The sequence below is a fragment of the Sinocyclocheilus rhinocerous genome, unplaced genomic scaffold (assembly GCF_001515625.1).
Source record: "Sinocyclocheilus rhinocerous isolate Xijiao unplaced genomic scaffold, SAMN03320098_v1.1 scaffold1938, whole genome shotgun sequence".
Lineage (NCBI taxonomy): Eukaryota > Metazoa > Chordata > Actinopteri > Cypriniformes > Cyprinidae > Sinocyclocheilus > Sinocyclocheilus rhinocerous.
Window position 1 is genome coordinate 2,224,676 of NW_015629065.1, and position 15,359 is coordinate 2,240,034.

Consider the following 15,359-nt stretch of genomic DNA (forward strand, 5'->3'; position numbering starts at 1 on the left):
GGGGGGGGCGGGGGAGTTCAACTCCAGAGAAACTCCCAGCATGTCTTGCTTTAGCTTGTGTGATGGCAGCAGTGAGTGAAGGCACACTCTGCTGGTCAGTTCAGAGGCTCTGCAGGGCTGGACGGGCACCGTGGGCATGGCGGCTTCCTCAGTGGGCGCTCGGATCGGCACGGGCCAGGCTACTTGGATGAGGCGCTCCGTAGAGACTCACAGAAGCTATGTGGTTATTCTGCATGACCTGCAACCACAGCAACAACATGTAGATGAGATCCAATAGTTAATTAAGTGCTTAGTTATGTAGGATCTATGGGTGATTAATATATCAGTACCATACTGGTTATCTGCAAATAATAGGGACTTTTTTTTTTTTTTTTTTTAAATCACTGTCACACAGTTTGGGATATTTAAAGTCGGGATAAAATGAAATTTGTGATAGTATTTTCTCACCTATTGTGACATAAAACCAAGTGAAATGGCTTCTTAAACAAGAAAGGGCGAAAATATGTTGTTGCGAAGTTATTTTGATTAAAGATTAACAACACATGATGGCACATGATTTGAAAAAATATGTGCATGGATAAATCCATTTATATTAAATACTGCAATATTCCATTAAAAAAAGAAAGTTCATGATGACTTTAATAGTGCATGCCTATTTCCCCTGTTTTTACATTTAAAATACCTTTGCAGTTATCTAATGCTCTCTTATAAATAATATTATCTTTAACAAATATGAATATAAATTTTTTCATATTGTACATTCTAATGTTGTGTGATGACTAAATTCACTTACAGCAATGAAAATGACTAATTTTCAATGTTTTTTTGTTTTTTTTTAAATGTATTAAAATAAAATGGTTCTAACAGTGGCCATTTATTGGTTACTGGCCATAACATGAAAATAATGATCTGCTAAACTGTATCAGCCAGTACATCCCTAGTAAGAGCCAATGATATTTCCACTCAGCTGTGAACACAGCACAGCTGCAACAGCTGTGTGAATACCAAATCTGCCATTTATAGATATTTATTTATTTTTAAAATTAATATATTTATTTTTAAACAGGCTGACTAAGTAAAACAAACCGTACACACAGTTGATCTAGCCACATACCTCAAATATCATCCGCTGTAGTCCAAAGCAAAATGTGGAGCCAAAAGGGTTGGTATTGTTTGCAGATGATGACCTGCAGCAGAGCACAATTAATCAATTAATCAGAGATTATGAACAGGTTTTCATATGCAGAGGTGTCTGTATGCTGTAGTTTGAACTAAACCATGTGAAAAACTACAGACTTTTTTTTTTTAAATTCAGGCAGTGTTGATATTTTTAATCAAAACTATTAAAAATATTTCATGAATTGAAATAAAGCTGAAATATCAACTATAAAACTATAACTAGAAATATTAAATAAAAACTAAAATTAATAAAAATGACAAAAGCACATACAACTAACTAAAACATAAATACAAAAATGTAAATATACAAAGAAAAGCTCATTTAAAATATTAATAAATACTATACCTCTACATAAATAATACTAAAATAACATGTGGTCAAATCTACCCCTATGGCTCTCACCGGTGTAGCACAACTGGTTTTTCCATGGGGTGTCCTAGCAGCTCCTGAATCTGATCCCACTGAGTGCAAAAGTTGAAAACATAATTTGTACTCACTTAAAAACTTTTATGAATTATTTATCACATACAGTAGTGAATAACATAGCATCTAATGCATGTGTATATAACGTATGTGTTGACTATACAATGAAGTCCATGAACTCACTTTGCTGTAGGTGGTCAAAATGCAGTCCTCACTCTGAGCATCTGCCCCATCTGAAACACAATTTAAAGAATAAGAAAAACACCAAACAATACAGAATAACAATCTAGTCCAGAGAATGTAATATAGACCTTTTTTAATGATGAGAGGAATCTTGAAATCACACCGATGATATCTGAGATGGGAATAAAGGGCAGTTACATTCTCCTTGGAATATGATACTCAAACCACACATTGCTAAACACTGCAAGCATTATGAAATGAAAATCAATATTCAATCAATATGCCCAGACTGCAAAACCTCCAGAATGATCTTCCAAATAGACATAGACATTCAACCAAATATTTACAATGCTGCAATACATAATACAATAAAAGCAGAAATGAGACTCACATGTTGAAGTTGTAATGGCCAGGGTAGTTGGTGTGAAGGACAAATTTTTTGACCAAGTGGGTTGTAGAGTCAAACAGTATATCCTGAAAGATATAGAGAGAATAATTGCTCAAAAGTTTAAGGGTTTATGTAAACTGAACAAACAAAATCTACACTAACAGCATGTTATGGAGTAATTAGAAGTAATGTAACTAATGGAGTAAGTTAAAAATGATACTCACCACTCCCAGAATATAATAGTTAAAGAAGTAGTCATTACACTTGGACGGGACTTGCTTGTGAGGGGAGGGTGAATGGATCTTCATCTGAGACGTACAAAAAAAGAAAAGATATTTCAAGACAAACAGAATAAATGGGAGGCAATGTGTTTATTTTTGAGAATGTGGCTTTGCTCATCTTGAGAATAATGTGCCGTGTTTTGTATAAATAGGTTTGGTCATCACCTTATCCTCTGACTTGTAGAAGACCTTATGTGGAGAGCCAAGAGCACTCAAAACATCCTGACAAGAATCTCCAAAGTAGATGTTTCTCTCAACGGCTCGCACTTTCGTATCAGTCAACACTCCCGGGCCACATCCTGAGAAAGTAAAAACACAAACAATGTGAAAAAAAGCAGAGTTGCAAACAGCATATTTGTTTGCTAATTCATTTTCTATTATTACTGGATCACTAGATGTCACTTATAATCTGGATTACAGCACTAAGATTTCACTGTGGACATCAAGGCAGCAGTAAAATTGGTTTAAAAAATATAAACAAACGCACACTGCGTCCAAACCTTTAGATTTTTAATGTTTTTGAAATAAGTCTAATTTTTACCAAGGCTGCATTTATTGAACAAAACTACTGTAAAAACAGTTATATTGGGAAATATTATTACAATTTAAAATGCCTATTTTCTATTTTAATATTTTTTTAAATGCAATTTATTCCTGACAGCAAAGTTGAATTTTCAGCAGCCATTACTGCAGTCTTCAGTGTAGACTTGTGCCCGTACTCGGTAATGCGATATATCACGGTAATGAATATGCGCGATATTGTTATCATGGGCACTTCTAAATACCGTGAATAATTATATATAACAAATTATTCCGAATTTTTAATGCATTTTAAGAATACTTTTCCCATCAACTGGTCAAAATGCACAACACCGATGTATGCTGCGTGAAAGACGCAGTGTCACATGATTTTTTTCTTACTGACCCCAAACTTTGAACAGTAAATAAATATTCTTAAAAATTTATGTTAATAAAATGCTTGTTTTTAAAGACATTTTGTTTCCTTTTTATGATAAATGAAGTTAATTTTCAAAAGAATATTATTTATTAACCGTAAAATATTGTTGATAAGCCTATGTATTTTGCTATCCTAAAATGCATGATTACATAGTTGCGGTTTATGATTTGCATTTGTTATTGTTTTTCTCTGTTGTCAGCGACCCCTATCATAACAGACCTGCGATCCATTTTTGGGCCCTCCAGCTGGAAAACACTGAACTATATAGTTACACTCACACAATACTGATGATTACCAAGAACATTTCAAAAGAATGTTTAATAGAATCTCTATAAACATCTTTGTTAAGATCAATACATCTATGATTATGCCAGCTTTATGGTTTATGCTATAGCGATAAAATAAACCTATGCTGTTTGTTTATGTTGGCGATGAATAACAATCAAACAATAATCAGCACAAATGTTTATTTATCCCAGAAGTACAAATTACTTATGCTGGTTTGCTAAGCACTGCTTAACTTTTGGAATAACATGTCATGATATGCCTTTAAACACAGAAGCTTGCCAGAAAACAGGGAACTGTTGCTCTCATCAACATGCTTAAAATGAATTTAGTCATATGCATGTTTATTGAAAACTTGCATAATGATGTCTGACATTAGTTTTATGGATAATACCTGCGGTGAGAAGGCGAAGTTTGAGACCCAGCGGTCCTGCCCCATCTCTCAACACCTCCACACTCTCGGCATACACATTACCAAGGTAACAGGCCAGAGGCATCACCGGAGCCCTGTGAAGAAATATATAATTTACAATGTTTGCTGCTTAATGGGAATGCAACCCACAGCGTTCTTACCAAGTGCTTAAACTGAACAATCAAAATTAGAGGCCCAAGGTCTCAGACTAAATGCAGATTAATGCGCCCCTGGGCCACATACAAATTTCAAATAGACATAATAAGACAATGACTTTGAACTTTAGGGTAGGTAAGTAAACACATCCATGCTCAATAGTATGCAGCTGTAATCATTCATTAGTAGTGATATGGCATTTTACTTACACCTAAACTCCACAAATATCCAAACACATGCACGGCTCTTACTTGGTTTCTTGAAGGTTGTTTCCAGAGTAAATGTACATCCGTTTGACAGTGGCCCCATGGGGAATCTGCAGGGAGGCCAAGCCATGGGCAAAGTTAGGCTGTCAAGGCAAAACAGCTAGGAGTAGAACACGGTGTCTGTGCAGGTGTCTCTTTTGGTGAAAAGATGCTCACATCATCACAGTAATGTATTTTAGATCAATTCATACATGGGTCAGGGTTATTATCATTATCTAAAACTATTAATCCTTAGAAGGAAATTAAAGTATTAAAAATTAACATTTTTGTTAATTGAAACAAAGCTAAAATAAAATACAAATATTAGATTAAAACTTAAACTAAATGAAAATTAGACACATTGAAGTTTAAGCACTTAAAATGAACTAAAACTAAAACTGAAATTAAATAATTTAAATCTAAATAGTAATTTTAAAAAAAACTAAAAAATGTAAAACTGAACATAACAATATCACTAGAATTGAACTAAAACAAAAAATTGAAAAACTAAATTAAAATGTAAACTGAAAATACAAAAATAAAAGCTAATTAAACATTAATAAATTATAAAAAAAATAAACTATAATAGTATAGAAATAACCCTAGTATAAAACTGATATAATGCCATTCGTTTACATGCAATAATCTGTACTTATCTGCATGTATCTTAATTTACTTCATTAATAATAAAGTACTTCATATTATTATTAATATTGTCAATATTTAACTTTATAAGTAATACATACATAAATTTTATTTATTTATTTATGATTTAACGCCATGTCAGCAGCAGTGGCTATATTCATGGCAAGAGGAAACATTTCAATTTCACAATTCAGTCATATATATCATTTCAAAACAATTATATAACAGTTTTGTTTGAAAATTATATATATATATAAATAAATAATTATGTACAAATATACAAAAACATACATATAATAAAAATAATAACAAGAACAAAAGTAATAAGAACAATTATATAGTCTTTCAGCTTAATGCATGACAAAAAAAATTTTAATTATTTTAAAAAATGTCTATTAATATATTTTCTGAATAAAAACGTTGCCTAGTATTATTTAAAATTGGACATTTTTAATTTATTTATTATTATTATTATTATTATTTACTTTTAATTTACTTCATTACTAATGAGTACGGTAGTACTTTATTTTTTGCAATCATTCTACATACAGTGCGTGCATAATTATTATGCAAGTTGATATTCTGATCATATTTTTTTTTTCCAAGCACATTTTACCAATTCCAAACCACATCAATCTTAATAAGTACTATTAATTTTGTATTTATTAATTTATAAGTGATATATAATTGTCCATGAAGGCTGGAAGTGAAAAACTCCTTATGTTCAGGTGTGCAGAATTAGGAAAGAAAGGTTTTCTTTTACAGATAAAATGAGCCAAAAAAAAGAGATTTAATTCAGACTGAAAAGTCAAAAATTATTAAATGCCCATTAGAAATATTCAAAACTAATGATACAGAAATTTCAAAGTTAAGACATGACCATTGGACAGCAAAATGGTCATTGGGTCAGCATGGTCAAAAAAAAAAAACCGGTGGAGAAGAAAAGGCACAATTAACTGCAAAAAAATTAAGAATTAGGGTGAAGAAATAGGTGTGAAACCATCAGGAACCATTTAGTCTCCAGCGCCACCATTTTCCAAAACTGCAACCTACCTTTAGTCTCCAGAAGTGCAAGGTGTCCGGTTCTCAGAGACTTAGGTTAGGTAAAGAATCCTAAAAAACGACCCTCATTTAATAAGAATAACATGTTGAAGGTTTGGAATTGGTAAAATATGCTTGGAAAAAAAATATGCTCAGAATATCAACTTGCATCATAATTATGCACGCACTGTACAGTACTTAGCTTTATATGTCTTTAATTATAAAGCAATCACATGTAACAATAGAATAAGCCACATTTTTTAGGCAGTGGGCAGTGAAAGGAAGAGTGCACACTAACAAAAAAGTTGAAAATACCATGGAAATACCATATTTATACATCATGCTAAATGCAATACAATGGTTTTACCTGTATTCTTTGAATCTCCATCTAAATACCATGAACAACGAACCCAGTCTCACCTCATATTTAGGAGCTTCACTCCACGAGTCCAGCTGGAAAGAGAAGGAAAGCCCTCGGAAGTTCAGGTGGAAGAGCTGCTCGGCAGCATTGTAGACTGGACAGAGAGAACATGAAGCCCACAATAAATACACAGACACAGTAAAAAGGAGTCTGGACAAATAACTGACACAGACAATAAATCTCACCTCCTGGATGAGTAGCGCCAAAAGACTGATCAATCTGCTCAATAGTAGGTGCTATTGCCTGAGAGTTAAAATGTACTCCACTGTAATTAACAGAGGAATGCGTCATTTTACATTTCTGTAGCTGACAAAGAAGTTATTAGTAGAAGTTAGTATATCTTAATTCTATAATATCTATATTCTATAATATCTTAATCTTAAAAAAGCTTAATTCTGGGTGAAACACAAATGTAATCCACAACTACTGTGGCTAAACAAGATGACTTACCAGTATTTCAGTTTCACTTTGCTCAAATCGTACACTTCAATTACCTGCAAAAACAACACTGACTCAATGGAGATATATCGGCAACGTAGTGTAAGAAATAAACATATTTTAGCCCAAAATCTCTATCACACACACACACACACACACGTCACCTCTCACCTTCAGTCTCTGATTGCAGGCGTCAAACAGCAGTTTAATTCCATCCTGAGTCAAGTTGAGAATGAGGTCGTGGCTGAGTGGCATCTGTTTGAGGGAGAGAAACAGGCCAGATAAGGATACAAATAATCCATATACTTTAGTGCCTTAGATAAAAACCTCACAGTCACAACATAGACATTCATAGACATAATAATAGCAGATCCGTACTTGTTCGCTGTAGAGCACCTGGACATTTTTGATGATTCGGCAGTGTTTCTGTAATATTGAAATGGCCTGGGCCAATGGCATCCCTGGAAACATATCCAGGCAAACAGTTCAGTTCACATTAACATGATGATGAAAGAAGTGGCATCAACAGCTGTACACAGTGTGTAGTAAAAACATGATAATTACAGGGCATAAAACACATAATCATAGGGTAAATAACTTGTCAACGTTTATAATAATTTATTATTACACGGCACAGTCCAAAAGTAATATTTTTTTTGATCAAAAGTAACTTTTTTTAAGTTTAATGGTCCAGTCACAACAAGAACAATAACTAACCATAAAGCCTGTCTTAAAAAACAACAACAAAACAAACAGCAACAAAAAAACAATAGCGGAGCATTTCAGTTTATGAGCGAAAAAAACACTGACAATCAAACAAAATAATTAATATTTTAAAGCGCGCGATGTTGCAATTTGTTAATAGCATACCTGAACAAACATAACGTCATCGTTCGTTGATGTAGACGCAAATATCGTTAGTCGCGTTGCAGTTCTTGAAACGAACGGGCCTCAGTAGTATATACATGTTTTTTTTTTTTAACAGACTGTTTTCTTGGCGGAGGGTTTAAAATAAATAACAATTATTTATATCATTAAAACAATACATATCTAACCAGATAATAAAGTCATATTTTTTATTTATTTCTCATGTATTTATTTATTTAGTATGTAGAAAGGAAACAAACTGGATTAATAACGGTATCAAAAAAAAAACACAAAAAAAAACATTCAATGTGATGCAAAATTGCGATAATGCTGATTCCATTCATCATGAGTTAAATATATTTAAATTTAATTTGAAATATATTTAATATATTATGTTTTCTTTGAATATTCCTGTATCAGCCCTAGTGAAACAAAATAGAGGGACGAAAAAAAAATCAGTGAAACTGGGACTTTTTCAGGTCAAGTGAACCTCAGATGTGAACGTGTCACAGAGAATGTGATGCATTATGAAACCCTGATGGCAACTGACTATAATCTCAAATAAATCAGCTCGTTTTCAAGTAGTCTAGCATTAGATAATTCAACATGCAATGTTTACTTCAGCTTTTGAACTGATCTCACACTCACCTAATGCGAATTCCCATTGTTCATTTCCCAAAGATCGCTCAGGAACGACCTCCAGATCCAGCATTGGCGGGGAGAAACTGGGAATATCAACGAGGATCTCTGACTGTGCCAGATCTGAGTCTTCCCTCTCGAAATATCTTGAATAATCCACCGTTAAATCACCAAATCAGTCCAAATATAACGAAGTAGTATGTTTAAAAAGCTCCCACACACTTTAAACACAGTTTGAGTGACACACGACACCCCTGACGTCAGATATGTCAAAACACAAGTGATGCAATCCAGCTATCAACGCACTGCACTGTCACCATGCTTATAAATAACACTATAAAACGAATCACAGATACACACTCGCAAACACACTTATAAAAAGGTCAATATGACTAAGCTTAAATAAATTAAACAAGTAAACTGTATGTCAGTCACAGCGAGCCCATGTCAAGAATGAATAATTGGTTACAGGTTGCTGCTCTTATATCAGCTTCCATAAGCATGAATTAATTCAAGACGTTATTTATCTTATAACCAATATATAGGCGAACAAATTATATAACTGCTGTCTGTTGCAAAAAAAGAAAAACAACAACAACAAACACTTTGATCTGACCTTTGACTTACTCCTGAATCACATAAAACACATAATCTACTAATTATTACATCGAACGAAGAAAATTTCGTGTCCAACCAGATAAATTACATGCATTTAGGCTATTTATGGCACATCCGACTATCAGTGACTCGCACGAGCCTCGCCTGACGTTTTCTTTCTTTCCGATGATTCAACAGCAAGCAAACAGATCACCACTTATGACCATCATCTGTTCCTAATAACGCGGATTTCTCCGGGTGCCGCCGTTTCGGTTGTTGGAGATCGCGCACTGTTACATGCAGCTTTATTTTCCGGTGTCTCTGACGTTTAAGATTTGCTTAAGATGATAAAGAAAGAGCACCTCCGTGCCAAAAGCAACTTCCATCCCAAACACCATGATCAGCTGATAATTCAACTTCCTATGCGAACAAGATAGCACTTCCTGGCGGCAATTTTCAAAATAAAAGTCAAAGAGGGGGCACAGTCCGTAAACAGAACACAAAAAGCCATAGCCAAAAATAACACAAAATAATAAATAAATCAGTAAAAATAAAATAAAGAAAGTTCGACTCGATAGTTCGATCCTGTTGACGTTTCTATGTTGATGGATCACTGACCAGATTTTATGTGACATATTATTAGTTTGGTGCTTAAAGCAAAATATTTATGTCGGAAATACTATATACTGTTTATGGTATTACATTTTTGAACATCATTTAATTTTTGGTCTGCTCACGGGATTCGTCCAACAGTGTCGTCCAAGAGTGCAGGTAAACTTTACTTTTTAGCTCATCTCACATAGCAGGCTAAGAAATACACAAAAGACAATATCAGTTTGCTTTAAATAAATAAAATAATACATTTAATAGACCTCAGTCAGAGTACCGCCATATTTAAGTTTTGACAAGCACCAAAACGAGGCTTTTAGGTGTCAAGTGTGGAGTGTTTTGGACTGTGCTGTTGTTGAACTTATCGATTGTTCAGCTGACAAAACATATTACAAAAGACTTTCAGTAAACAAAAACTCCATAAAACAGTGCATACCGTTGAGTATACTGTAAAGTCTATCCCTCACGGCCTTATTTTCGTCAGCATAAAATTCAGTATGGCGTCGATCCTGATTAAGGTCTATTAGGCCTACTGTTTTTGTCACAGAGAAAGATAAGGAGTAACTGTTATGGGCAGGGACTCTTTACTTTTTCTTGTTCATTCCAGCCTAAGGCTAGATCTGACAGCTAAATCAAAAAATTGAGCTTGTGGTCACATACAGGAAAAGCCACACCAAATGAACAGTAATTTGAAAAGGCTATAGATCGAGAATACTGATAAAAAGCCACCAGATGGCGTCATTTATTGAAAGCCTGGAGTGACTGGCCAGTGCTTTCATAACAGTGCAGGTGATGATAATACAGAGAGACAATGTGGTGAATGCTGAGATTAAGGAAACTGTCTGTGTATTATTATTTATACTCAAAAACATGACATAAAATGTTCAAATGATATGTTCCTCTGGTGTCTGACTATATTGTTCAAATTTAATTTACATTTGTCTGTGTTTTCTGTGAGTAGGCCTACTTTGTTCACTTTTGTTCATCACATGCTCATCTAGTACAAATGTACATACACACAAGGATTCATACAAACACAAAAAGAGCCAAAAATATTTGTTGGGCAGATGCATAAACAGATGAATAGAATAGAATAGAATAGAACAACACCAATGTTCAAAAGCTGAAGAGTCAGTGGTCTAAGAATTGCATAATATAATGTTTGGATGAAAATATATATGTGTATACAGTACATTTAAGATAAGTTTATAGCTTGAACCTCCTTGTCTTGATCATATGCCAGTATATGTGCGGTACAGTGTGTGCATGTTCTTTGAGAGTTTGTATATGTAACAAACTATGTTTGTTTATTATGTGAAACATGCTTTTGTGTGTCTGAGCAAACCCCATTTAACCCCGCATTGTCCCATTGGGCCTTTTTCCATAATTAAGTAGCTTTGTAAGTAGTTTTGGATAAAAAGGCCTGGTAAACAAAAACTGTCCAAATAAAATGAAAGATACATTTTCCGGAAAACCCTTTAAAAGAGTATGCAATATATTCACATTTGACACAAATTGATTGAAAAGACAGAACGAGACACTGTGAATGATTTGCAAAGCTCTGTGAATAATTTGACTTTCTCTGCACCAATAGCCCAGATCAAAACTCCAATTACATTGTTTGTGGAAAAATTGTTGGCCCTGATTTTATTTATTGTGTTTAGTAACAAACCTTGCCAGTCTGTTTCACAGGGTTTTTTGTTGTTTGTTTTCATCCTTCAGATGGGAACATGATGAATAAAACAAAGAGTAAGGAATTTTAACACATGTTCTTAACGGTTAAAAATAACAGAAAAACCTGTGTCTACTTATACAAACAATCTAAAACCACATTTCTGTCCTTGTTTTGAGCTCTGAAGACAGATTCACTGATGAAAAATTCATGTTGAATGAAGACAACTCAAATAAAATGTTAATCGTTTTAAGAGCTATCAATAATGAAGTAATATGAAAAACAAAGGCAATTCATTTACTGTTATTATACCGTTTGATCAAACACAAAAAGGCAATGCTTTTGTCAGTTAAAAGCTTAATAAAACAATATTGAAAGTTTAGACACGCTCAAAGAAAATGGCAACACATCTGTGGCATTAAACAATCTCTGTACGTTGAAACCTACATTATCATAGTGGCATGCTGTCGGTCTGGATTTTTAGTCTAAAACTTTATGAATCACCATCTTCAGAGGGATAGTACAAACTCAGGAAAAACTTTCAAGTTTATCCACAGAAACCTCCAAATGCGTAATGTAATCACAGGCCAGCTGTGTGCACTTGTAAAGTTGTTATAATCCCTCTCTGTCCTATAAACAGGAAAATACATAATATAAAGCATCATGCGTGCATCCACAAATAATACAGTTTATCCTAACGTCCTGCCAAGTTTTCCTTTTTTGGATATCACTGCTCTTTCATCTATTGTTAGCAAACTGATGAAAATTTTATGTAAGGAGAAGCTATATACCAATAAAAATGGTTTTGTACTACCAGCTGGTTGCCAGAACTAAATCATAAAAAATTCAGTGCACTGCATATATTACAAGCATTACGTGATGCCATTTTCATGTCATTAAAATCATCACTAAATCTTTGTAGTTAGTTATTGTAAAATGCATTGATAACACAGGTGGTTGGTAGACCACATGATGTGCTAAAGTTAAGAAAAGGTGCACATTTATCCCTAAAGGGTGCATATCAGTACCTTAAAGGTACACATTAGTACCTAAATGGTACATTTTAGTACTTAAAAGGTGCAATTTAGTACCTGTTGAAAGGGTACTGTCCCACAACTCTTGTACCTAGACACACAATGCTAAAATTATAAAGATATAAACAACAACATAAAACACTCCTGTGCATTGAGGAAAAACGTTTTTAATAAGATTTTTAAATTTGATGATAAAAGATGATTTGTGCATGGAATTCTAGCTAACAATTTTTGTCAAGATATTTCTGTGAAAGTGCATATCATCCTGTAAATTATAAAATGAAATTATAAAATATGTCAATTATAAGATCATTTCTATTTTTCACTTCTAACTTGCAACTTTTACTGCAACATTTTAACATTTTATAGTGCGGAATTCCACAAAATACCGCTCCATTGCGTTGCAAACAACCTATCCCCTTACAGATTCATCTGACACAAAAATGCCAAATTAGGCTAAATGGATTTAGTAAGTGAATGTCAACTGCGGTGTCCACAATCTGAGTTACAAAGAAATGAAGTTATTTTCCTTTACATAGCCTGCTTTGTTTTCTTTTCTAGCAACCCAAAGCAACTCCCAGAAAGAGCTCTGTCATGTTTGCTTGTTCTCTCTGTGCGAGCAACTTTCAGCGTTAAGGGTGGACGTGATATTTCAAACATCAGATCAGTGCGTTTATGTATTGGGTGCCCGGAAATTTTTCCAAATAAACACAGCTTGATTCAACTTGGGTGGGCAGACTTATCAACAGACTAATTCTATAAACAAATGAAGGAATAACCGAGCACACCATTGGCTGGTAGGCAGGGGACACGCGGGGAGAGGGAGAGACTCGAGGCTTTCGGCAATGAAAATTTAATTAATGTGGGTGGGCTGAAGGAACACAACGAGTGTTTATCATAGACAATTTATTTTCCAGCGCTAAGTCAACATAAAACAGCAAAACGGACAACAATTATTTAACATTTTAGACTCATGAAGCGGACACACCGGTGGCGATCTCCCCAGACTGAGACTGTCCTCCGAGGTCATGAGTTTATACCACAGCCATGTGCCACAGTCCGGCGTGGCTGCGTCGGCTCTCACTCTCTCGAATTCCTCCTTAATCTATGTTTACGGTGGCGAAGTTGGAGGCATCATTCCCGCTTTGGGATTCGCGTCCAGCCGGCAGGAACCTCCGCAGAAACCTCCCTACAGCTACATCGCGCTCATCGCAATGGCAATTAAAAACTCACCGGACAAGCGCGCAACGTTAAGCGGCATCTATCAGTTCATCATGGACCGCTTCCCCTATTACCATGACAACAAGCAAGGCTGGCAGAACTCGATCCGCCACAACCTTTCGCTGAACGAGTGCTTCATCAAAGTGCCCAGAGAAAAAGGGCGACCGGGGAAGGGCAGCTACTGGACGCTGGACACCAAATGCCTGGACATGTTCGAGAACGGAAACTACCGGAGACGCAAGAGAAAGTGCAGGACTCAGGAGACGGGAGAGACTAAAATGGGACATAAAAGAACCAGAGCGACGACCCTGAAGTCTAAACTTCATCAAAGTGCTCTTTTGGAGAAAGAGGACTCGGATATAAGCAAACGGCAACACGAAAAGCATCCCGAAAGAGATCTAAACATCCAACCACAAAATAACGAGCACGCCTCAAGCCCCACGAAAGACTGGTGTTTGGCACCCTCGACCACAGCGGGCGCTAACCCAAGATGCCCGACGCCTGAACAGACCAGCACAGTGTCTCTAAACAACCTCAATGGCACAAACACTGCGCCCTTAAACGCGCAAGAGACGCCGGTAGCCGTGATGAATGACACTGGAAGCGCGCAAACTGGAGACGCCAAATCCAAAGAGACGAATGCTCAGACGCACCCACGAAAAACAACAGACAAATCAAAGGAGTTTAGCATAGACAGTATTCTGTCAAAAAAGGAGAACCAGTTCCAGCGAAGGTGCGGCGTTGCCGGAGGAGCGCCGGTCGCGTGTTTGGAGTCGCGCGGTTACGCACTCTCGTCCCCGCTGCTGTACCCTCGCGGATTCCCGCTCAGCTCCTACCTGTCTCTCACCTGCCCTGACAAAATGCTGAACTTCAGAGAGAAAACCGATGAGAAATTATTCTTTTGACGACTCTTTTATGGCTTGACGAATCCCAGACTGTAGCAAATAAATGTATGTCTAGAAATTTTCAGTGAATTCAGTAACAGTAACATTCTTATTTTCAGTGTTTTTTAATGATTAATTGCAAACAAAAACAGTTTTTAACACGTATATCAAACATTCAGGCTAAAACTTTTATTATTATGTCTACTACTACTATTATTGTTGTCGTTATGGAATTCAACATGGGTGGCCACTCTAAAGAACAGTATACTGTACAGTATACTAACAGTAGTTAATTCTAATGATGTGTGTACTATGATCAAGAACGCACTCCTGAGCACAGATGTCTTTGTAAAATGATAATGTTTATATGAGCAAGGGTTTTATATGTTCCTCTCAGCACTTATGACAGATACTTGACAAACAGCAATGTGCTGTTGTTCTTGTCCTCTCCTCTACAACTATACACAAAAACTCAAACTTGATTTACTGCTTAAAGATACATTTTTGGAAAGAAGAGAAAATCAATTGGGTTGTACCTTGGGCTTTCAATGTAAGATTTATATTGAGTATAGAGAACTCAATTCTTTAAATAAACAGTGAGTATGAGTAAAACCTTGTTGAAATAAACATCTTCAGTTTCCTACACAAAATAACCTGATATACTATATATATATATATAAATATTGACTCAATCTGAAACTGAAACCCCGAAGAAACCTTTTTTATGAAGGTGAAATACCAGTAGGAACTTACAGTTGTGCTTTCATTAATATGTTTTAC

The 15,359-nt window shown here is 35.2% G+C and overlaps 2 protein-coding genes across 3 annotated transcripts; one reads left to right on the top strand and one right to left on the bottom strand.

Moving 5' to 3' along the window:
- Positions 1-6: 6 nt before the first annotated feature.
- On the bottom strand, positions 7-9,555 carry LOC107738752 (UPF0183 protein C16orf70 homolog). 2 transcript variants are annotated; one of them, XM_016550594.1, is made up of 16 exons: positions 8,572-9,555; positions 7,435-7,517; positions 7,228-7,311; positions 7,069-7,112; positions 6,804-6,883; positions 6,618-6,712; positions 4,518-4,582; positions 4,093-4,205; positions 2,621-2,754; positions 2,399-2,482; positions 2,178-2,260; positions 1,915-1,958; positions 1,787-1,836; positions 1,583-1,641; positions 1,115-1,187; positions 7-238 (listed from the first exon to the last, which is right to left on the bottom strand). In XM_016550594.1, the coding sequence occupies exons 1-16, from the start codon at positions 8,633-8,635 to the stop codon at positions 149-151; spliced, it is 1,245 nt and encodes a 414-aa protein (XP_016406080.1). In that variant the 5' UTR covers positions 8,636-9,555; the 3' UTR covers positions 7-148. The 2 variants fall into 2 exon arrangements, with proteins under 2 accessions (XP_016406080.1, XP_016406079.1); XM_016550593.1 differs by having other exon boundaries at positions 4,518-4,615.
- Positions 9,556-13,247: 3,692 nt separating this feature from the next.
- On the top strand, positions 13,248-15,116 carry LOC107738777 (forkhead box protein L1-like). The gene has a single exon (XM_016550623.1). The coding sequence runs from the start codon at positions 13,503-13,505 to the stop codon at positions 14,598-14,600; it is 1,098 nt and encodes a 365-aa protein (XP_016406109.1). The 5' UTR covers positions 13,248-13,502; the 3' UTR covers positions 14,601-15,116.
- The last annotated feature ends 243 nt before the right edge of the window (positions 15,117-15,359 follow it).